General features: G+C 42.3%; 1 protein-coding gene across 5 annotated transcripts; it reads right to left on the reverse strand.

Annotated features, from left to right (window-relative positions):
* Positions 1–7,280: 7,280 nt before the first annotated feature.
* On the reverse strand, positions 7,281–23,904 carry COIL (coilin). 5 transcript variants are annotated; one of them, XM_075903838.1, is made up of 7 exons: positions 23,602–23,903; positions 18,551–19,748; positions 16,592–16,678; positions 13,517–13,564; positions 12,507–12,576; positions 11,380–11,468; positions 7,281–9,878 (listed from the first exon to the last, which is right to left on the reverse strand). In XM_075903838.1, exons 1-7 carry the CDS (start codon positions 23,856–23,858, stop codon positions 9,786–9,788), a joined length of 1,842 nt encoding a protein of 613 aa, XP_075759953.1. In that variant the 5' UTR covers positions 23,859–23,903; the 3' UTR covers positions 7,281–9,785. The 5 variants fall into 5 exon arrangements, 3 of the variants coding, with proteins under 3 accessions (XP_075759953.1, XP_075759952.1, XP_075759955.1); XM_075903837.1 differs by having other exon boundaries at positions 13,517–13,567; XM_075903840.1 differs by lacking the exon at positions 13,517–13,564 and having other exon boundaries at positions 23,602–23,904.
* Between the last annotated feature and the right edge of the window lie 390 nt (positions 23,905–24,294).

Genomic DNA, 24,294 nt, shown 5'->3' on the forward strand with positions numbered 1-24,294 from the left:
ATGGTATTAGAGGTGATAATTGGGGAAACTATCTTGGTAATGAGATAGTTCAAATGTTTGTTGGAAGAGACCTCAGATGGTCATGGAGTCCAATCAGCTGCTAAAAGCAGGACCAATCCCACCTAAACCATCCCAGAAGCTTCAGGGGGTAGCCCAGTTAGTACAGGATAAACTTAAAAAACAACAAATGGTCTGTAGGATTTTATAGACGAACAAAACATAAGATGGTATCATGAGCTTTCCTGGGCACAGCCCACTTCTTCAAATGACTGGAACTCCGGTCATCTGAAGAAGTGGGCTTTGCCCACAGAAACTCATGATACCATCTATACGTTTTGTTAGTCTATAAAATGCTACCAGACCATTTGTTAAATCATCCCAGCCAGGGCTTTGTCAAACTTGGATTTTAAAACCTCTAGGGATGGAGATTCCACTCTCTTCAATTCAACCCACCTCCTTTTAGGATGGCCAGGATGAAGAACAGCACAGCTCTGGAGTTAAAAGATTTGCAAAAGCCCATACAAAGTGGCAATATGTTTTTCTTTCCCCACTCCTTCATGCATCCCGCCGGGCCATAGATGCAGAAAAGCTGAGTGAGGAGTTTAAGAAGAAAGCAAATTACATGAGTGAAAGATATAAAAAAGCAACAGGAATTTACAATATAAAAATATTGCAACATGATTTTTTTGACATTTTATTGTGAAGTGCAGGTGATATGTTCCAGATGGGTAGTTGTGTTAGGCAGTAACTTTAAAAACAAGTAGTCCTCTGGCACTTTAGAGATTAACAAATATACATAGAATCATGAATTTTCATGGGTAAAAACACCTCATCAGATGAGTTGGCGTGGAAATAAAATAATCCAATATATATAACAGCAAAAGCAGTTACCTGTCAATTGTAGAACCTGTGTTAATGAAGCAAATTAAATAAGCTGGATTTGTCCCATTCGTAGCTTTTGTAGGGAAAATGTGTATGTCAAAAGCAGGGGAAATTGGCTTTGTAGTGCATTAACCAATATTTAATATATTTATTCAAGCCCAGGTTGACCTTGTGAAATTTGTAAATTAATGCCAGTTCAGCAGTCTCCCTCTGTAATTGTATAGTAAAATTCATTTGTAGAAGAATGGCTATTTTAAAATCCATGACTGGTTATATGTTGTGATTTTTTAAATCTAATGTATAGAATCCAAGAATACTAGAACTAGAAGGGACCTTGAGTGATCAAGTCCTGTCCCCTGCCCTCATGGCAGGACCAAGCACAGTCTATAATATCCATGATAGATGTCTGTCTAACCGGCTCTTAAATATATCCAGTGGTGGGGATTCCACAACCTCCTTAGGCAATTTATTCCAGTGTTTAGGAACTTCCTGTCAGGGTGGTTAATGTCCAACCTAAACCTTCCTTGTTGCAGTTTAAAGCCCATTGCTTCTTGTCCTATCATCAGAGGCCAAGGAGAACAATTTCCCCCCCTCCTCTCTGTGATACCCTTTTAGATATCTGAAAACAGCTATCATATCCCCTTAGTCTTCTCTTTTCGAAACTAAAGAAGCCCAATTCCTTCAGCCTTGCCTCACAGCTCATGTTTTCTAGACCTTTAATCATTTTTGTTGCTCTTCTCTGGACCTTCTCCAATTTCTCCACATCTTCCTTGAAATGTGGTGCCCAGAATTGGACACAATGCTCCAATTGAGGCCTAATCAGTGCAGAGTAGAAAGAAAAAATGACTTCACGTGTCTTGCTCACAAAATTCCTGTTAACGCATCCCAGAATCATGTTTGCTTTTATTGCAAGTGTCACACTGTTGACTCATATTTAGCTTGTGATCCACTATTACCCCTAGATGAGTGTTTCTCAACCAGTGGTACAGTACCCTTAGAGGTACTTGAGAGAAGTCTGGGGGGTACATCAACACGACTGAAATTTGGAGAAAACTAAATTATTGTTTTAAGTTTTACAGCGCTTTATTATTTTTGTAATTTTTACACCCAAAAATTTCATCGCCCGCCCAGCTACAATTAAGTTTTTTAAACAAATGTGTTGCAATGGTAGAAAAAATATGGTGTGTCTGAAAACTGTAGGTACTGGGGGTACTTATATTGTTTAAAGGCGTAATTTATAAAAAAAAAGGTTGAGAAACACTGCCCTAGATCTTTCAGCAGTACTCCTTCCTAGACAGTGGCTTTCCATTCTGTATGTGCGAACTGATTGTTCCTTCCTAAGTGGAGCACTTTGCATTTGTCTTTATTAAACGTCATCCTATTTACCTCAGACCATTTCTCCAGTTTGTCCAGATCATTTGATCCTCCAAGACAGTTGCAACCCCTCCCAGCTTGGTATCATCTGAAAACTTAATAACCGTACTCTCTATGCCACCATCTAAATTTCAGTCTTTATTCTTTCATTATGCTAACCTTTCCATAGGAGGAAAAAAATAAGTTTGATTAGTATAAATAGGCAATAATGAAGTTCACTTTAGCTTTTTTCTGATTGCAGTTGGATGCTGTCCTTTTTCTACACCTGTATAATAAAATAAAAATAGTAACAAAATAGTATTAATACTTTGCTTTGCACTTCTATTCAACTGTCTCCACACATTTTATAAATATTTCTTAAGACCTCAGAATACTGTTCTGAGTACACAATGGTCACCTTTGCAATGGGAAAAAACAGCTGCAACAGAGCAAAGGAATACTGCACAACAATTTAGGATTAGAATCACACAGTATTATAAACCCCAAAGCTTTCAAAAATCATAAGTCAGTTCATAGAAATCATGAGATTGACTTAGATCATAGGATTTTTAAAAATAACACATTTGATTACAGGAATTCCCTGGGTTACATACAAGATAGGGACTGTAGGTTTGTTCTTAAGTTGAATTTGTATGTAAGTCGGAACTGGCACATATTGTAGGGGAAACTCTAGCCAAACATTTCTCCAGAGCTCAGTTTTATTCTCCCACACCTCACTTCCCTCAGTCCTTTATTCTCAAGCTGAGGTGTCTGCTGAGAAAAGCCTCTCCACGTCTCCCTGGTCTGCTGGGGGGAAGCAGCTAGTGCAGGGTTGCCTCACCCCGTTTGTAAGTAGGGATCCGATGTAAGTCGGATCCATGTAACCCAGGAACTGCCTGTATTTTTATTGACTATTTGCATCTTTAGAGGGTCACATTTTCAAAAGTTTATTAATAATTACGAAGACTAAAAACCTGTTCTAAAATAAAAAAGCTGAGATTCTGGTGTGTTCAGAAAATGCCAGATATCATGAGACTTGTCATAAAATGTCAAGGGTTGCCAATACTGAAAGTATATAATCAAAAGTGTGCAAAGAGTTCAGATGGGCAGTGTTATTACCAAAGTTAGAATTTGGAAAAGAGTAATACTACTTACACTTGCAAAAGGTGACATGGAATCTTTAATAACCATACATTGTCTAGATCCCGTATTATAAATCGTTAGAAATCCCTCCCGCACCCCCCACACTATCCTCTAACACAGTGGTGGGCACCCTGGAGCCCACAGACTGCATATGATCCACTGAGGATCTACCTGTGGAGCACAGACCACCGATTTGTCCCCCTCACCCACATGCCGCTTGCACACTGAGGCACCAGAGAACCATACTTCCTACTCTTCCCCTCCCTCCCAGCACTTTTGGAGTGCACGAATCACCTGATTTGCACTCTTCCCCCCTTCCTTCCCCTCCCTCCCAGAGCTGGAATGCCATGAATCAGCTGTTTGTAACTGTTCAAGCTCTGAGAGGGGGAGGAGCATGGATGGAGTGTGAGCCAGGTGATTTGCACCCTCCAAAAATGCTGGGAAGGGAAGGGGTAGGAATTGCGGGGCTCCAGCGCCCCGGTGCATGAGAGGCAGGGGCAGACAGGGAGGCCGCAGAGCCACAGGAGGAAACCCAGTGGACCACAGGTTGCTGCAGCCCACTGAGGTGAAGGAGGGACACTCATGCCACCCACGCCCTATTTTTGGTTACCATTGCTTTTCTAGCACCATGCTGGGACTGGTTTAGTACTGACTCAGAAGGAAGAGTGCCACTTAAATTCCTAATAGCTGTTCATGTGAAAAAATGAGCAAACAGACTAGAACAGTCTAAGAATAGATCAAAAACATCCCCTACTCCTTGAGTCAATCTATATTTTTGTGCTTTCTGCATTTCTAGTTTGCATAAGACGTGGAGATTATGAAAACTCACCAGATGCCACGTTGATGTCTGACTCAACTGAAACTGGAAAGCTCATGAGAGTCTTAACTCCTAAACCAGTGTTTCTCAAGTACCCCTTTTTCAAAAAAAAATAAATCATTGTAACTATCCTCAGTACCTACAGTTTTTCAGACAATTTTTTTTTTTTACCATTGCAACATTTGTTAAAACAACTTAATCATAGCCAGGTGGGTGATGAAATTTTTGGGTGTAAAAGTTATAAAAATAATAAAGCGCTGTAAAACTTAAAACAAAAATTCACTTTTCTCCAAATTTCAGTTGTGTTGACGTACCCCCTCTCCCGTCTCTGGAGTACCCCTAAGAATACTCATACCACTAGTTGAGAAACACTGTCCTAAACTGTCCAATCTGATTTCTAAACCAAAAAGATCTGGATAATTTGATTACATGTACAAGTGAAATTGAACTTCTGACTCTATTGGGGTTTCCCTGCTTCAATGACTGCTCTGCTTCGTATGCACTGTCACATTGTTCAGGCAGCTTTCACCCATTTTCTCTGTGTACACTGATTGTTGCTTCTGTATATTACTAAGTTATATCTGAAAAGTGCAAACAGTGAGCAATAGATAATGTGTGCAGGGCTGAGTCACTGATTAAAAGTGACACTGCACTTTTCCATGCTATGGGCCTATGGCCAACTCCTGTGATTAAAAAATGAATGATTCTTTATGCTGTCATTTGTAAAGGACTGATATCAAGATGAGAATGTAGAAACTTTAAACATCACATACTAGAAGATTTACCCAACACTGCCCGAGTCCTTAACTCAATGTTTATTTTTGGAAAAGAAAATGAAAATGTACATGCTTCATTTAAATCATTGCTCCAGGGCGGGGCTGAGGATAAGGGTTCAGTATGCAGGCTGCCTCGGGGACAGAGGATAACCCAAGCCTTCTCTTACCACCACACCTTGGGGCCAGGTGAGAACACTTTTCCATGGCTACTGCAACTCCTGTGGGCACAGCCAATGAGGAGGGGTGCATGTCCCCCAGTTGGAACAGGTCCAGGTTCATCTGCCCTTGCAGCGTTTAGCATTACTACATGAGAAATTACTACTTCCTCAAATTATCTCTTTTCAATGGCCCATTAAAATAATTTCAAAAACAATTTTAATCTACTCCATGAGCAATACTTTTGAAAACCATACAATACTGTTTACCAAACTTTTCCAAAATAGTTCCCATAGTTGGGAGAGAATGTTATGGTATCCTTTCACACTGAGGATACATCTCCGGGGGAGGGAACTCCAGTCATTAGGAAAAGGCAAGTGTTAGTAATGGGGAATTCGATCATTAGAAACACAAGATAGCTGCATCTGTGATGACTGGGAGAACCATATAGTGACTTGCCTGCTTGGTGTGAAGGTTGCATTGTGACATCTAGATAGACTTTTGTGTAGTGCTGGGGAAGAGCCGGTGGTCGTGGTACATGTAGGTACCAATGACATAGGGAAGGGTAGGGGAGAGGTTCTGAAGGCCAAATTTAAGCTTCTAGGAAAGAGATTGAAATCCAGGTTCTCTGTGGCAGTGTTCTCTGAAATGCTTCTAGATCCACTCACAGGGGCTGGTAGGCAGGCAGAGCTTCAGAGTCTCAATGCACGGATGAGATGATGGTGTAGAGAGGAGGGGTTTAGATTTATTAGGAACTGGGGAAACTTTTGGGATGGGGGAGCCTATACAGGAAGAATGGGTTCCATCTAAACCAAAATGGAACCAGACTGCTTGCACTTAACATTAAAAACTACTTTACAACCTTTTTAAACTCAGGAGGAGCACATGGATCGGAAAGAGATCTCTCTTAGGGCAGGGTCTATTAATAGAGTACATGGGAAGAAGGAAGCCGGCTAAACAATCAGTGGGGTCCTTGGATGATCGAGATGCTAAAGGAGCACTGAAAGATGATAAGGTCATTGCGGAGAAGCTAAATCAATTATTTGCTTCAGTCTTCACAGCTGAGGATATTGGGGAAGATTACCAAACCCGAGCCATTCTTTTTTGGTGTAAATCTGAGGAATTGTCCCAGATTGAGGTGTCATTAGAGATGGTTTTGGAAAGAATTGATAAACAGTAACAAGTCACCAGGACCAGGTGGCATTCACCCAAAAGTTCTGGAAGAACTAAAATGGTAAATTGAGGAACTATTAACTGATTTGTAACCTATCTTTCAAATCAGCTTCTGTACCTAATGCCTGGAATCTTTACTCAATAACGTGGTGTCAATATTTAAAAAGGGCTATAGAGATGATCCTGGCAACGGGAGAAAAGTAAGTCTAATGTCAGAACCGGGAAAATTATTTGAAACTATAGTAAAGAATAAAATTGTCAGACACATGGATGAACATAATTTTAGGGGAAAACGTTTCTGTAAATGGAAATCATGCCTAACTAATCTGATAGAGTTCTTTGAGGGGGTCAACAAACATGTGGAAAGGGTGATCCGGTGGATATAGTACACTTAGATTTCCAGAAAGCCTTTGAGAAGGTCCCTCACGAAAGGCTCCCCTATGAAGAAAGATTAAAAAGACTAAAGGGGGATATGATAGAGGTCTATAAAATTATGACTGGGGTGGGAAAAGTGAATAGGGAAAAGTTTTTATTCCCACAATACAAGAACTAGGGGTCACCAAAAGAAATTAATAGGCAGCAGGTTTCACACAAACTGAAGTTTTTCTTCACTCAGCGTACGGCCAACCCCCTCTGGAACTCCTTGCTAGAGGATGTGGTGAAGTCTAGAACTTTAACAGGGTTCAAAAAAGAGCCAGATGGATTCATGGAGGTTAGGTCCATCAATGGCTATTCGCCAGGTTGGGTAGGAATGGTGTCCCTAGCTTTGTTTCTCTGGAGGTAGGTAACACGAGAGCAACCACGTGAGGATTACCTGTTGTGTTCCCTTCCTCTAGGGCACCTAGTATTGGTCACTATCAGCGGATAGGATATTGGGCTGGATGGACTATTGGTCTCACCCAGTGTGGCCATTCTTATGTTCTTAAATTTACCCCCAATCTGAAAGTGTGCAAGGAGACTGTTAGTCCCAAAAATTAGGGTTTAGAATGGAATCCTTTACTAAACATTATGCAATACAAAATAACTCATCATTTCTATTGTTTACAATAAAAAAGGTAGTACTGTACCAGCACATGCAAGAATGTAAAATTGACATTAATTTGCAATTGACTACATGTCAACCCTTAAAAACTCTTTTGAAAATATCAGCCAAGTTGCAACATCTGTTCACCGTTTGGTGTGATTTAGAATACAAATGACTTGCTAGTCAACAAAATACTACCCCTAAGCGAGCAGAATTTTGTAAACTTGGAAAACTTTGAATTACATTGGTCATTTTTAAAGATATACAAGATACAAGCAAAATGTAGATGTAGAAAAAAGATCTTAAAGCTATAATAATCCAAGGTATTTAGCATAAAGGTAAATTGCATGTTAACTCAGTAGCTATTGAAATAAAACCATAAGATGACTTTATACAAACTTTGCATTCACTTAATTGAAATCCAGTCTATTCAAACAACATTGTTTCATATCAATGGACTTGATTTGTGTTTGTTGAGCGATTTGATGGAGTATACAACCAAGATTTAGAATAATTAAATATTCTGTAATACTGCCACGCAGTGGCCATATACAATTACTAAAAGTGTATCTTCAAAAACCTCCCAAGCACTTACACTTCACTTTTTATTGATGATACACTGTGTTTCACATTCAGCTGTAGAATGGAGAACATGTTGTGGGTCTGTAGCACAAAATGCATATTGAATGTCAAGACTATTGTTAGCAGATGACACTTTTGCGATATTAAAAAAATCTATATTTAAATAAATTGTTTGTAGTTCTTTTGTGGAAATGAAAAACAATTAGCAGTTGGTAAACTAACTTTTGGGGATAAGACTTACTATTTGGCTCAAATATCTTCTTTGATTCTTTTGTATACTTTCAATTTAAACTAAACAGTTTTTCATTTATATATTAATCCTGTTTTCTGAATTTTAAAAAGTTAATATTGAAACACAAAACACCACCAAATGAAAAATAACCAAAAATATCCGAACTGATCATGTTGGAATGTTAACATCTTTTGCATGTCCTGTATTTATACAGTTAAAAAAAAAAAATCAAAGAATTTTGTACATTTACATGGTTACAGATAAGAAATTCCCTAACCCAAATAGATTACAAAACCAGATAAGCAGCCTATGACAGACAATATTTCAGAAGCCTGTTATATCTAGTTGTTTTCTTATGTCTCATACTTAAGATTAAGAGGTCTTTGAAACAAGGTTATCTTTTGTGTCTGTATGCTGCTTAGCACAATGGCACATAATCAGGCCTTGTAGGTGCTACCACAATATCAACAATAATGAAAAAGTAGTAAGAATAATACTGGAAGGGACTGAATAAGATGGGATTTGAGAAGGAAGGTAAGGACACTCAGCATAGGACAATGAAACTGATCAACACAAAGGGCAATATGGTTTTTTAAAGAAGTTCATAGAAATCAATACACACAGGAGGTAGCACTGCCTAGAAGTGTTGGACTCCTGTATTCTAGTGCTTGTTCTGCCCCTTGTTTTACATAAGGTTTTCCGTTTCCCCATCTGCAAAGGGAAGATACCTACTACCAACCTCTCAGGGGTAAAAGGACTTAATATCCGTGAAGTCCCTTGAGATGTTCAGATCCAAGATATGGAACTGCAAGAAATAGCATTTGTCCCAAGAGGAGATAAAGGGGGGCGGGAGGGGCCGGAACCATTTTTGGGTCGGGGGCCTGCTAACCCATAGAAAAATCAGTTGGAGGGGGCTGCACACAAGTGTGAAACAAAGACAGAAGCCCCTGAATGAGAAGGAGAAAGACTCCCCTTGCACACTAGAGCCAAGGCAGTTGCGGGGGCAGGCTAGTAAATTGTGTGCGCTCCAGCCAGCAGGTGAGAGTGGCAGGGAGGCTGGAGAACCAGAGGGGGGTCCCCAATGCTGAGCCTCGGGAGTTAGATCCAGGCAAGCTGGGGGCCACATCCAGACCCCGGGCCTGACGTGTCCCCCACCCCCGATTTATGCCTTACAGCAGTGGAGGAAGATAGTACACTGAGAAGTGGGATGTGTGTACTGTTAGTTTATTGGATTTGTGACTAATTATAAATGTTATTTTAAGTTATCCTTATAGTTAATTATCTTTCTATTGTTATTATATTACTACATCCTTTCAGAGAATAAACTGAACTGGAGCTAATGATTTTAATGACATTCCTGCATTTCCTATCCATGAGCAAATAATTCCTGAACATGTAGCTCATGGGTGTTTGACAGAAAAACTGCTGTTTTATTAAAAACAATTTTTAAAAGAGTGGCAAATGTACTGTTCTATATTAAATACACCAAAATTGTATTTATAATTTCTTATACACAATTTCATTTTAAAATTATTTATTGAAAAATATCCATCAGCATATTTGTTGTCTTCAACACCCAAAAGAAAGTACTTCACAAAACAGTGAGTCCATGCAACTATGTACACATATGGGAAATGAGTTCACATCTTAGAGCTTCACGTTCTCAGTAGTCGATTCACTAGTAGGCAAAGGTTCAATAATCAGTCTTGGCTCAATCAGTGCATCCCAGCTTTCTGTTCTCTGAAACAAACGTATAATATTTAGCATGGCGAGTGTAGCCTATTGAATTAACCTGCTTGCTTGCCTATAGATATACATTTCTTACAGATTTCTTACTTCCTTATGGTTTGATTATGTGTTTATTATAATAGGTTATAATAGATGTATATTAAAGTAGTTTGGCTTTAGTGGAAGGGATCTGCAGGCCATATCCTGTATGTTGAGCTAAGGCAAAGTTAGGTTTCAGGCATAAATGTGCTTCACCCACATAGCACAGGTAGCTTACATATGTTTGGGACCTTTCATCTAGATAGTCTAATCAACAAGCATATATTCAGAACCCTTTACCTAGATAGATAGCGATAAGATAAAGCAACATTTAATAGCACAGGGACTTACAAGTACACCCTCAAACTTAACAGGTACACCACAACTTGGAAAACCAGAAAAAAAAACAGGTCAAATAACAAATGTGAAACAAAAGGGTCCATGATAGTGAACTGACCTATAGGAAAAAGACACTTAACCATGAGTAAGGTGAGGAAATACAAATGAAAAAAGGAAATATGCTGTACACAATATGCCTCAAACATAACTTCAGCCGCATAATATATTATAAAAGTGGGATCCCAGCCTAAGGGCAGCAGGACAAGATGTACCAGAATGATGGTCACTGGTAATGACTGGGAAGGTGATGATGATGCGGAAGATAATGGATAACACATTTCAGGTTGTTTTAAAAGGAATAGTGTCAATATATGGAAATATAGATGTGCATTTCCTATCTATCTTAAGTTGGGGAGTTTGTGACTATATTATATGTATTAATAAACTATATTTGTAAATATACAAAAGTGTTGCTACCGTGCACATCAGGGTTCCCAACTATAAAATAATTTAAATATTGGGCCCAATCCTGAGATAAGAACCTGTCAAAGTAATAACTGGACAAGAACCCTCAAAGTGATAAGCTGGAAATTCATATGTAATTAATACACAATCTAAAAATAAGGCAACAAGAGAAATAAATAGATGGCATTCTCTTTTATTGTTTATATTTGTGCTAAGAAGGTATTAAGCATCAGTATAGGACAAAGGTCTTTATAGAAAATTCCTACTCTGCTTTTCTGCTTTCCCAATACACACAGAATTCCACTGAATCACTGAAGATCTTCACATGTATGGAGAGTAAAATGCCAGATAGGCTTAGACATACTGAATTTTGTTATATTAAGGGGAAAAAAAGTCTTCACAATTTTATTCAGCAAATTGTGTCTATACATCAATACACCTGGGGAGTTATTAAATAAGGTATACCGCTGAAATACTGATTGCTATAATATAAATACACACTAATCACTATAAATTGATTTTTTTGTTTTTGCTAATTTTCATTGAGATATACGACAAATGGGAATTTCATTAAAACAAGTACGTTCCTTAGCTGCACTGAACAGTTTCAAACAACTGATAACGTTTCAGCTGTGCATATCACAAAGCCATTTAAAGATTATTAACACACCTTCGTATCCTGAGAAACAGCATATTCTATCACTTCAGCTCCATCTGCAGACTGGTACACCAGATCAAACTTTCCTGGTTCTTTTACCACTTAACCAAGAAAAAAAGTGATTTTCAGTTAGTTTTATACAAAGGTAAACATGGTTATATAATATTTAAAAAGCTAGTCAAGTTCATTGTAATCCGCATTACACATTACAATAAACACCGTTACAATCATTTACTCCCCAGTGGATCAATGAAGCAGTTGAGCAGTAATGACCATACTCAGGATGTAAAGGACTAGTCAACAGGATAGTTGCTCCCGTCTCCCCTGCTGCCTCTATCAGATAGAGGCAGCAAGGGGGAGGAGTAAAGGGGGGTACTTAAAAGTGGCAGCACCACACAGAGCCTGGGGTCAGCTGGGGAGTCAGCTGATCCTGGGCTCCAAGCTGCTATGAAATGCCGTGCAACTCTGCACGGTTTGCCTCAGACTCAGTGTGGCGCTGCCACTTTGAGCCCAGGATCAGCTAGGACTCCCCACCTGACCCTGGGCTTCCTGAGGTGTGCCAGCTTTGAAATGTACAAAAGTCCCCAGCAGGGGATCTTGTGCCTTTCAAAGCAGAGGTGCCTGCGTGGAGCCCGGAGTCGGTGGGACTTGCTGGTGGCCCTGGGCTTCCCACTGGGGCTCTTGTACATTTCAAAGGCAGAATGTGGAAAGTGCTTATCGACAAGTTGAGTAGTCGATGGAAATTCCATTGACTACTCGACTAGTAAATTAATTGCTAGTTAACATCCCTAGACCTCAGATTTGATCTGAGGAAGTGGGTCTGGCCCACGAAAGCTCATCACCTAATAAACCATCTTGTTAGTCTTTAAAGTGCTGCATAGTCCTGCCTTTTGTTTCAGCTGCACCAGACTAACTCGGCTACATCTCTATTACTATTCAACTTCAAGACAGTAAGCAAGAGCTATGGATTTTCTGTATTTAAGATACTATTTTAGTCTGTGGAAAATTTTGGGTTTTTTAGCATGCTGGAAAAAATGCGCCTCAAAAATTATAACTTATTGTTTTACAGATACTTTCCCACTGCAGCAGAAATGACTTCAGATATTTACATACTGACTTCTGGAGTTATATACACTTGCCTGCTGAAGACGAAAGAATCTCAAGTTCTACCTGTTTGTTTTCAGCATTCCAACTGATTATTTTTCCCTCCTTCAAAAAAACAAGAACAGTCCTATGGTGAAGCATAGCAAATTTGGTAAGTATTCCATATATTACACTAGAGATTCTTGAACACAGCTAGAGCACATATTTCTATTTGATGAAGTCTTTTGCCCAGTTCTGAAATATGTTAAAGTATAACTGAACTGAAATTAGTAATACTAATAAACCACAAATCTTTTATTGCCACCGTTACTGTGGATTAACATAGCAATCATTCAGCTATAAATCAAGTTTTCTTTGAAACTGAAACAAAGGTATATTTTTAATAATTCCATGAAATGTCTTGACAACTTCAAACTAACACACAGGATGAACCTCTTTAATCCAGAACTCTCTTGTCCAGAAACATTCGTTGTCCAGAATTATTTTAATTAGCTGGATGTCCACTTTTCATGGGTATGGCCAAGTTTCCCAGTCCCATAAAGTTTGTTTACAGCCACCAGTCTTAGCTCTCAGGATTCTGTGCTGTTATTTAGCTCTAATTTACCCCTAAATGGCCTTTAGCAGCCCAATAAGCAGTTGAAGTGTTGGTAATGCTGCTAGACAATATTGACCTCCCATGATCCAGAAAATTTTCTCATTCGGAACCAGTCAGGTCCCAAGGTTGCAAAACTAGAGAGGTTTGGCCTGTACCAAGTCTTTCAATGTTCTTTGGCATCCAAAAGCTTAGAATTTGTCCTCACATTTTAGATTGTTTGCTCTTAAATCAGCAGTATTGTTTGCATGCATTCTTCTAATTACAACATGTTAGTATTTTGAACATCTTTGTATTTTGTAATTAATTTTCTTTTACACTGGAAATAGTTTGCACAGCAACATGAAGATTGGGGGGGAAGATATAATGCACAGAATTTTAAAATATCCAAGACTCTCCCAAAATCTTGTCTTATCCACTATAGTATTATACATACATTTTTTGAAAAAATACCTTGTAGTCAGATACTTCAGGAGTGTAATTTTCTGTTAATTCCAAAAGCTGCTAAAAGAAAATATAAATCAATAAAAAAAACCTGAAAAATTGTATCTCCTGCTTCTGGCCCTTGCTGATGTCACTTACTATTCAGTCTGGGCACTGTCATTGAGGTGAACTGCATAAGAGCTCCTTCATCCTGCAGCTAGTATTCCATGACTGATCTCTCCAGTGGCTTCGCATTCAGCTTGGGCCTCGAAAGAGCACAGCTTCCTTAGCACCACTGACTGTTTTCTTTGTTATTGATTTTAGAAATGAAGTAGTATTATTTTTAGAGTAAGTTTTACAATGCTGTCACTGAAACACCACCCAGAATGAAATAGTAACTTAAGGGGATTTTCACTTTCTGTAGAATCTAGCTCTTATAGCGACTTCATTTTAGTGTGTGTTAAGCACTTCTCTCTGGGGTGGTCTTTCAGGGGGGTTTGTTTGTATCAGGACAGCTTATCCAGAGAAAAGAGAGGTATTCTGGGAATGTTCAAAGTCAGCTTGATTATCTGAGTCTTGACCAAGTAGTCAGAGGGAAAGATCCATTATACAGAATTCCTACTGAAATTGAGGTGGAGATGAAGGGTATATTTTGTTGCTTATGTTATCATTCTAGTAAGTTAAAACAAAATAAACTTAAATAGCGGTTTTCAGGTATCTAAAAGGGTGTCACAAGGAGGAGGGAGAAATATTGTTCATCTTGGCCTCTGAGGATAGGACAAGAAGCAATGGGCTTAAATTGCAGCAAGGGAGGTTTACGTTGGACATTAGGAAAAATTTCCTAACTGTCAGGGTGGTTCAACACTGGAATAAGTTGCCTAGGGAGGTTTTGGAATCTCCATCTCTGGAGATATTTAAGAGCAGGTTAGATAGACATCTATCAGTACCGGGTCCTGTCGTGAGGGCAGGGGACTGGACTCAATGGCCTCTCGAGGTCCCTTCCAGTTCTAGTGTTCTAGGATTCTAAATGTATTAGATCAGTGGTCTCCAACAAGATCACTTTTTTAATTTAAGTGTAATCCAGGATCTACCTCAAACCCAAATACCCTTGTCCCAGCTCCTTCATTACCCTTCTCCAAGGCCCTGCCCCTGCTTACTCTGTCCTCCCTCCCTTCCTCCTTCCTGCCTCCCTTACACCAGGCAGGGAGAGAGGGCTGGGGCACAGGCTCTGGGTTTTGGACTAAGGGATTTGGAGTGTGAGGGGCTCTGAGCTGAGCTTGAGATGGGGAGCTGGGGCACAGGAGGTTATTCAGGGTACAGGCTCTTAAGGGAGTTTGAATCCAGGGGGCTCAGGACTGAGACTTGGGATGCAGGAGGGAGTTCATGACTGGGCAGGGGTTTGGAGCTGTCTCCAGCTGGGCACTGCTTACCACAGGTGGCTCCTGGGTGGTAATGCAGTGAGGCTAAGACAGGCTCTCCCCTGGCCTTGCACCACTCTCAAAAGCAACCAGCAAACTCCCTACATCCCAAGCTCTGTTATGCCACTCCAGCCCCCACTCCCTGTCCTGTGGAAATATAATACAGTGCCCCCTCCTCTCCCTTCCCTGCTCTTCACAGCAAGCATGAGGCTCCTGGGGGTGGGGACAGCCCCAAGGCAAAGGGAAGGAGCAGCACGGCAATGCTGAGAGGGGCAGATGAAATGCCAGCACTTGATAGCCTCTTGAACAAACCAGTCAGGATCACCTGTCAGAGGCTGCAAGATCTACCAGTAGATCCCAATCTACTGGCTGGTGACCACTGCATTAGATCAAAGCTTTCTAAAATGTAAAGCAACAATCAATTGTCTTACTATAAAGACAATCTTACATTTATTTGAGAGTGTTTGTCTGTCTGTCCAACCACCCATTTATGGCGTTTGTTCAAGCACTCCTCCTAAATGGTAAGAGCTAGGACCACCAAATTTAGTATGTAGCTTCCTCTTGTAACTTAAAGCAAGTTAAAGGTTCTTGGCTGTACCAGGAAAATGGATGTGCCTGGAATGGGATTGCTTTTCAGAAAACCACACAGAAAAGAGACAAAACCACTAGGCAGGTGAAAGAGGTTGGCTGACGGTGCCACCTCCAGCTCCAGGACTACCTGAGCCCCAAGCCTCCCACAATGCCTTGTAGAGAGAAGTGGAGAGCTGAAGGTCTTCCATTCCTGATCTATATGGGAACATTCCTGGCTGTTCCCCTTCATCAGGGAAGGAGGGGAAGTGCAAAGTTTGCTGCAGTCCTCACTCTGGTTGGAGAGCACTGCAATGCAGAGGAACCTGGCCCTACCCCAACCAGGGTACATTCACCTCCCTCATGGCTATGCCCACCAAAGCTGGAGACGCCATGGATAGGCACCTCTCACCTGGTGCCAAAGTGCTGCAGCGAGAGGAGGCTGGAGTAATCCTCTCTTCCCTGGGCAGCCTGCATACTGAACCCCTCATCCCCCAGAACAATGATTTAAATGAAGCATGTACATTTTCATTTTATTTTAAAAAAAATTAAGGATCCAAGCAATGCTGGATCAATCTTCTTGTTTTAAAATATATGCACAATCAAAAACTGTAGCAGGTTCATTTATTCAAGAAAATACTTGGTTAGAGAAATTAATAAATACTTTTAAATCTACTTGCAAATATAAGACATACCAGAAGGCTTAGAGGACTTTGAACCAGTCAGAGTTCCAGATTTCTTAGAAAAAGATTTAGACAGAAATGTCATTCACTGAAAAAGATTAGAAGAGGTTCTTTGGATACCCAGTTGTCATCCTAATAGTTGAAGGCCTAGTTTTATAGTTCAACTGGAAAGGTGGTAATGTCAATCCTTCTGAGACTCATTTTTCCTCCGCTTACTTACAAGCTAGAGCAAACTAGGATAACTGTGTATCCAAATAAATAAAAACATATACTTCTAGACCAATAGTCATTAAATAATGCAAGTCTGAACACTGTAAAATTTGAGGGGTGTCACATCTGAGCTAGTTGTGTTATATCTTGCAAAATGTACTATACTGGCACATCTGAAAGAGTTCTGAGCCACACTAATACCACAATGTATTTTAGGATTTCCTTACCTTAAAGGCAATTTTTTCCCCTAATTGTGGAGGGGCAGCTAATAGAGGTAGTACACTGTAGTCCCTCTTTGGAACTTCCACTGGATTCTGTGAAATAAACATTAAACCCAGTGATTCAATTACTTAATTAACAAAAGCTAATAAGCAATGTTAATGTCATGTGCTTTTACCCTTTACTTTCAAATCAAGAGAAGAAAGTGGGGATGACTAGGCCACACACTCAGAAAACCATCATCCCGCATAGTCCGTCAAGCTCTCACATTGAACCCGCAAGGAAAACGCAAAAGAGAAAGACCTCAGACAACATGGAGAAGATCTACTGAGATTGAAGGACAACAACTGGGGTACTCCTGGAGTCAGCTGGAAGTTGTGTCTCAAGACAGAGTGAAATGGAGGAGACTTGTAGATGTCCACTCAGAGTACAAGGTTTTAAGAAGAAGATGACCCTTTACTTTACAGATTTCAAGAGGAAGAGCAGCATTTCTCAAATTGGAGATCCTGACCCAAAGGGGAGTTGTGAGGGGTGAGTGGGTCACATGGTTATTTTAGAGCAGGGGTGGTGAACTTTTTTGGGGTTGGGGGCCACTGACCCACAGAAAAATCAGTTGGGGTACACACACAAGTGAGAAGCAGAAAAAAAAACCCTCACTGTGGCTCCTGAATGAGAAGGAAAGAAACACTCCTCACATTGCACTCACACGCCAGAGGCTATGTGGGTCCAGCCTAGTAGATTTTGTTTGCTCCTGGCCAGGAGACCAGCCCAGGCTCCCTAATGCTGGGGAGGGCCCAGAGCCTTGGGGGCTGGATCCAGGCAAGCTGAAGGCCACATCTGGCCCTCAGGCCTGAGGTTCCCCACCCATTTTAGAGGGATTGCTATATTGCCATCCTTACTTCTGCACTGACTTCAGAGTTGAGCGGCCAGAGAGTGGCGGCTGCTGAATGACAGTCAAGCTGTTCAAGGCAGCAACCATACCATGCCATCCTTCTGCATCACTGCTGGTGAAGGTTCTACCTTCAGAGCTGAGCTTCCAGCCAACAGCCACCGCATTGTAGCTGCCCAGCTCTGAAGGTGATGCCACTGTCAGCAGCAGTGCAGAAGTAAGAGTAACCCAGCAACCCATTCATAACTCCATTTTGAGTCAGGACTCATACAATAACAGCACCTTTAAATTTCAGACTTAAATAGCTGATATCATAAAACGTATTATTTTAAAAATCCTATAACCATGAGACTGACCAAAATGTAGCATGAATTTGGTAGGGATCTAATTCAAACCAAGAGGTAGAACACAAGCTGTGTATAATGTACAAAAAATAGTATTTATAAACACTTGGTCACAATATGAGTCAACTGGCCGTAACTAAATGAACAACAGAGTTGTATTCTTTATATTGCTCTTGTTCTTTTCATTTTTATTTGTTCTTGGTATTTATGATCAAACTGTGTAGCTTATTTCAAGGTAACTTTGAAATAAAGCGCTATTCTGAAACTTCCTTTAACTCTCGTGCAATGAGGTTTACAGGAATATTGGAATAGTGAACCTATTATATTTTGATATAACAGACTTTCTATTACGACATAGAATAGCTATTTCGGGATACCAAAGGTATCCCGAAATAGCTCTGCAGTGTAGAAGTAGCCTAGATGAGAGAGGCAGCGCAGAGCACTTAATCTGGATTCACAAAATGTGGGTTCTATTCCCATTTCTGACACCAGGCTCATGAATGATCTTGGCCAAATCTCTTTTCCTTGCTTCAATTTTCATATCTGTAAAATGAGCATAAAGATACCAACCTTCTTTGTTAAGTGCTTTGAGATCTAGTGTTGCGAAACACTATAAAAGAGCTAGTGATATTTCTGCATTTCTGTATATTTAATTACTGAAATTTTAGTAAGAAAACTATAAATTAATAAAAACTTTATAAAAATATGTTATGTGGACATAAATAGTCACTCACCTGGATAACAACAGAAGTGTTTGTTGCTTCTTCATTTAACTGCTGATGTTTCTGGTTTTCATCGCCATAGTTAAAGAAGAAGCTATTGCTTTCTCCACGGCCACGGCCACGGCCCCGACCCCGGATCACCGCACGACACCCCCGGCCCCTATGTCCTCTCCAGAAGTTATCCTCTCCTCTACCAAGTCCCCTTCCAAAACTGCTGGAGTTTACAGCTGGTCCTTGATTGCTAGCTGGCAACTGTTTACCACCACTTCTTACTAAGGATTTATTGAAGCCAACATTTGCTATGGGCTTTTTAATAACAAATGTCTCTGAATCTGAACTATCAGACTCCGAAGAAGAGGTCTTTGCTTTGGGGGACTTTGCCATAATGTTCACAACTGGGGGATTTTTAGGCAGCAGTTTTCCCTTTGAGTCATTGCTTTGCTGCTGCTGCTCTTCTTCCATCTCTATACTAGAGTTAGAATCTGAACTAGAGGACTGGGGTTTAGTTTTTTTACTAATTGCAGTCTTGGGGAAATTTTCATCTGTAGACTTGGCAGTAACTTTACTAGCAACAACAGTTTTTATAACAGAATTTGCAAGTTGGGATTTGTCTCTGTGTAGCATTGCTGCCATAGGTTTATGTGAGGATTTATTTTGTTTCATATCCATTTCACTGTCAGATGATGTGCTGGAGGAATCACGATCTGAAATTCCTTCCCTCTTTTTGCTAGACTGTGCTGCAATGTTTTTTACTGAGCTACTTTTACTAGGATTCAGAGGGAAATTGTGGTTGGCTTTTTCTAAAACAGTCTTTTCTCTAATTGGCCTTGTTTTTCTCTGCTTAGCATCCTTTCTTTCTGTTTCCAGATCTTTCTTTCCCTCGGACTTTTTTTTAAGTTTTTTGGACTCATCAAGACTGCTGTCATCATTTCCTCCTGCGATATCATTTCTTTCATTCACATCTTTTCTTTTTCTTTTCTTGGACTTTTTCCGAGTGTCTTGAACATTTACAGAGTCCTCTTCCTTACAAGAAAGATGTTCAGGGCTCTGTTTCTTCTTCTTTTTCCTTCTGTGTCTGTCATCTTCACTTTTAGCATTCCCCTCCACTTCCAACTTTTGGCTATATTTTTTTCTCTCTTTTCTTGATGAGTAAATTATACCATTACCAATCTCATCACAACTATCTGAAACTATCTTTTCCAATTTAACTCTGTCAAAAAGACAATAAACCAATGTTCAGTACAACTAGTACATTAATATTCCTTTCTACATACTGAGTTTAAAATAGTTATTAGACTACGGTCTAGGACCGTGGTCACCAACCAGTAGATCGTGATCTACCGGTAGATCTCAGGGGCTCTAAGAGTATCTCTTGAGCCCTCTCTGAACTGTGTGCCTGCGCAGAACATTTACATTAGATTTCCTCATTTGAGGAGCTGCTACTCACCGAGCAACAACACAGGCGAGTAGCTGCGAGAATGCTGGGAGCTGAGACGTCGGGAGGGCTGAATCACCCCAGCAAGCTGACTTTGGCTTTCAGCTGAAAGAGGCTACCCCACGCTCCAGCTGATTGGCGGCTTCTCCTCTGCGCCTGCCCACATGGAGCTTGGTGCACCCAGGCTGAGCGCCATGGCCAGCTGCCCAGGCAGCCACTTCTCTTCCCTCCAGCCTGGCTGCCCTGCGCTTAGCCCAGGGAGGCTGCGTCTAGCTCCAGCTGTGCTGGAGCAAGCTTCCCAAGCTGAGCGCAGGATCACAGATGCCCATCTGATGGACTGTATACGACTAGCAAACTCAGACTACAACCCAGACTTCAAGACACTGACAGATACTGTTCAGTCACAGGTGTCACACTGAGACTTTGTTATTGGAAGAAAAAATATATACTTATCAATACTTGATTTTAGATTTACAAAATAGCAGAGAACAAAATGTATAATTGTAAATGCTTCATTTGACATTTAAATAGCATGAATTAAAAAGACCATTTATTTCATAACTATAAACGTGATTTTAATTTTATATATTGCATAATTTAAAAATAAACTGTTTAACAGAGTGTATAAGGGCTGGAGATAGCAAGTGATGGACAGGAGAAGAGAGGGCGGGACTGAGTTAAAAAGTGATCTTGGGTGTAAAAAGGTTGGAGACCACTGGTCTAGGATGTCATAGCTATTCACGTAGGAGCTAAAAAATATTAACTCAGCAGACGAAGAGATGGAAACAAACTAATCTCAAAAACAAAGTACGCCAAAGATTAAACTGTCAAACAGCCTAAAATCCCCAGTAAGGATGTTAAGAAGTGGGTAACTGACTAATTGTGCAGTTGATAAAATTTGTATTTACTACACAATTAGCTGATAAATTTCCCTGAAGTGGCTCTGCAGTTTAAATGTAGCAAAAGCCAGGTGTGGAGGCAGCCCGGCTCCTACTACATTTAAACTGCAGAGCCGCAGCAGCGGTAGGTCCCAGCCCTGGCTCATGCGGGTCTGCTAAGTCCCAGATTGTGTTGTTTCCTGGACCTATTCTCACTGCAGCTTTGCAGTTTAAATGTAGTAAGAGCCAGGTGGGCAGATAGTGGAAGCCGGCTTCCACTATCTGCCCACCTGGCTCTTACTACATTTAAAATGCGGAGCTGCAGTGGGGGGTAGGTCCAGGACCTGGTGCAAGCTGGATCTCAGACCACTGAGCCTTTGCCTCCTCTGTCCACCGCAGAGTCAGTGCTGTGGGAACCTCCCCCAATACAGAGGCAGCACGGAGGGGGGAGGGAAAGCGAGTAGTTACTCGACTAGTCACTTACACCCTTAATCCCCAAATGCTCATGTGTGGGAAAAGGGGTAGTGCACACTGCAACACATCCCTGGTGCCCAAGCGATCCACATGCCAGCATAAATTAGGGATGTAAAAGGTTAACCAATAAGCATCCCCCTTAACAAGGGATTCTTACCGGTTCCGATTAAGGGGTGGGAGATGGAGTAGATTCTTGCCCATAGCGTGAAGGGGGCTGTTCCAGCCCCACCAGGCCTGCCGTGCACAAGGGCATTCTAGCCTGGATGGAACAGCTTCTCTGCAGCAGACACTCTTCATTCAGGGGCTGCTCTGGCTCTCCAGAGCAGCCTCTGTCCACAGCATGCCTGGGTGCATTTCAGGCAGGGGCTGCTCCTGTGGGGTTGGGAGAGAGGGTGCACCAACTCCACTGCCTAGCTCCCTTTAATCAGTTAATTAGTTATCACCACCTTTAACCACTTAACCAACTACATAGGATTTTAAATCCCTAGTGCAGATGCCATGTATTAAGGGCACTCAGTGGGCAATCTGCAGGGAATATGGGTTATACTGTCCTCCAGCAGCATAGAAGCCTTGCCATGCACCCCAGATTTCCTCTCACCACACCTGCCAAACTTCTGATATTTGGGCTGAGGCACAGAGTTTGTATACCACTCTAAACCTGCCTCCAAAATCTCAAGATTTTAAGAGGACTTCCAGACAACAATAAATGTGCTTTTCAAAAGAGTGTTAAAACTTCGGCTACAATATGACCAGATGATATGATTTGAAAGGTATTAAAAGGTGTCTGCACAAGGAGAATAGAGTAGGGATGTTTCAAATTGTTTAATTTAGTAATTGTGTAATCACAACAATTGTTAGCAGATTATTCAATGGCCCCTGGAGATGGGGCCAGCAGTCAGTGCGCTCCCAGCCCCACTCTGCTACCTCTGTATCAGAAGCAGCAGCGCAGGGTGGCAGGCAGAAACCCGTCCGTGAGAGGAGCCAGTTTAAAAATTGGTTCCCCAGGCAGACCGGCTCCTGCCTGCCATCTTGCACTGCTGCCTGTGACACATAAGAACGGCCATACCGGATCAGACCAATGGTCCATCTAAGCCCAGTATTCTGTCTTTCAGTAGTGGCCAATGTCATATGCCCCAGAGGTAGTGAACAGAAACAGGTAATCAAGTGATCCCTCTCCTTTCATCCATTTCCAGCCTTTGACAAACAGAAGCTAGCAATACCATTCCTACCCATTCTGACTAATAAGTATGGATGGACCTAACCTCCATAAATTTATCTAGTTCTTTGAATCACACAGAGTAGCCTTTGTTCGTGGGGAGCTCAGGTTTTTAGACTGGCTCCCCACCTGCCACCCTGCACTGTTGCCTCTGTATCATGGGTGGCAGACAGCTCCCCTGAATGCTCTTCATTTTAAACTCTGAGTTTTAAATGCAGAGCATGTGGGGTAGTGGCGTTATGGTAGCTGCGGTTAATCAGGGCCATTAACAGATTTAGTCATGACCGGTGTGGAAAAAGCGAATAAGGAAATTATTTGCTTATTCCCACAATATAAGAACTAAGGATCACCAAATGAAATTAAACGGCAGCAGGTTTAAAACCAACAGAAGGATGTTCTTCTTTGCTCAGTGCACAGTCCACCTGTGGAACTCCTTGCCAGAGGATGTGGTGAAGGCGAGGACTTTAACAGGGTTCTAAAGAGCGGCAGATAGATTCACGGAGGTTAGGTCCACCAATGGCTATTAGCCGGGATGGGTAGGAACAGTGTCCCTAGCCTCTGTTTGTCTGGAGGTGGGGGAGGGATCGAGTGAGGATTATCTATTGTGTTCCCTCTCTCTGGGGCATCTGGCATTGGCCACGGTCGGCAGACAGGACACTGGGCTGGATGAACCGTTCTCTGACCCAGTATGGCCGTTCTTATGTTCTTACCTGAGGGACCCTCCCTCCTCCCCCCACACTTCTGGGAGGCTGGCACCTCCCCCCCCCCCGCTGCCTCCCCCTCCCTCTGACCCTCTCCCCCCCGCTGCCTCGCGCCTTCCCCTCCGACTCCCCCCCCCGCTGCCTCGCGCCTTCCCCCCCTCTGACCCTCTCCCCCCCACTGCCTCGCGCCTTCCCCTCCGACTCCCCCCCCCGCTGCCTCGCGCCTTCCCCCCCTCTGACCCTCTCCCCCCCCCTGCCTCGAGCCTTCCCCTCCCTCTGACCCCCCGCCGCCGCCTCGCGCCTTCCAGCTGCCTGACCCCGCCCCCAGTCTCTGAGCGAGCCTCGTGCCTGGCCGCTACCTGAGGGAGTCGTTGTCCCGCACCAGGCGCGCGCTCTCGGTGGGCGGCAGCAGCGCCCCCTCCAGGAAGAGGCTGAGCTGAGCCCGGCGGCTGAAGCCGAACTTGTCCCGGATGAGGCTGATGAGGTCGGTGACCAGGCGCACTTGGCTGGGCTCCAGCAGCAGCCAGCACAGCGAGCAGCCCGGGCTCCCCGGCGGCGGGTAGTCAAAGAGCAGCCGGAGCCGCACGGGGCCCCCTCCCCCGGCCGCCGCCGCCATCTTGAACAAGGAGGCCAGAGCGGGGGAAGGGGGCTACGGTGCCCGACGCGGGACAAGAGGCATCGGCAGCTTCGCGATGCGCGCGCCACCTGCCGGCAGCCGTGGCGAACTGCAGCCGGAGAACAGGGCAGGCGGGAGCAGCTGCTTTGCATTGCTATTCATCCCGCTACCTCCCCCTGCCCCCGTGTGTTCATTACTGAGCGCTTCGTGGACTTTGGTTTTGGCCTGGTATTGATTTTTGCCGGGCGGTGGAGCTCAGAGCAGGATCAGGGAGCCTGTTTCCGACAGTGTTCCATAGAGCCTCCTTTTCATAGGGAGATCCCCGAGAATTAGTCACCTGAAGAAGAGCTTTGTGTGTCTCAAAAGCTTGTCTCTCATCAACGGAAGATGAGCTAATAAAATATACTACCTCTGTCACCTTGGTGTGTGTTTTAGA

Source organism: Pelodiscus sinensis, chromosome 20, assembly GCF_049634645.1.
Source record: "Pelodiscus sinensis isolate JC-2024 chromosome 20, ASM4963464v1, whole genome shotgun sequence".
NCBI lineage: Eukaryota > Metazoa > Chordata > Testudines > Trionychidae > Pelodiscus > Pelodiscus sinensis.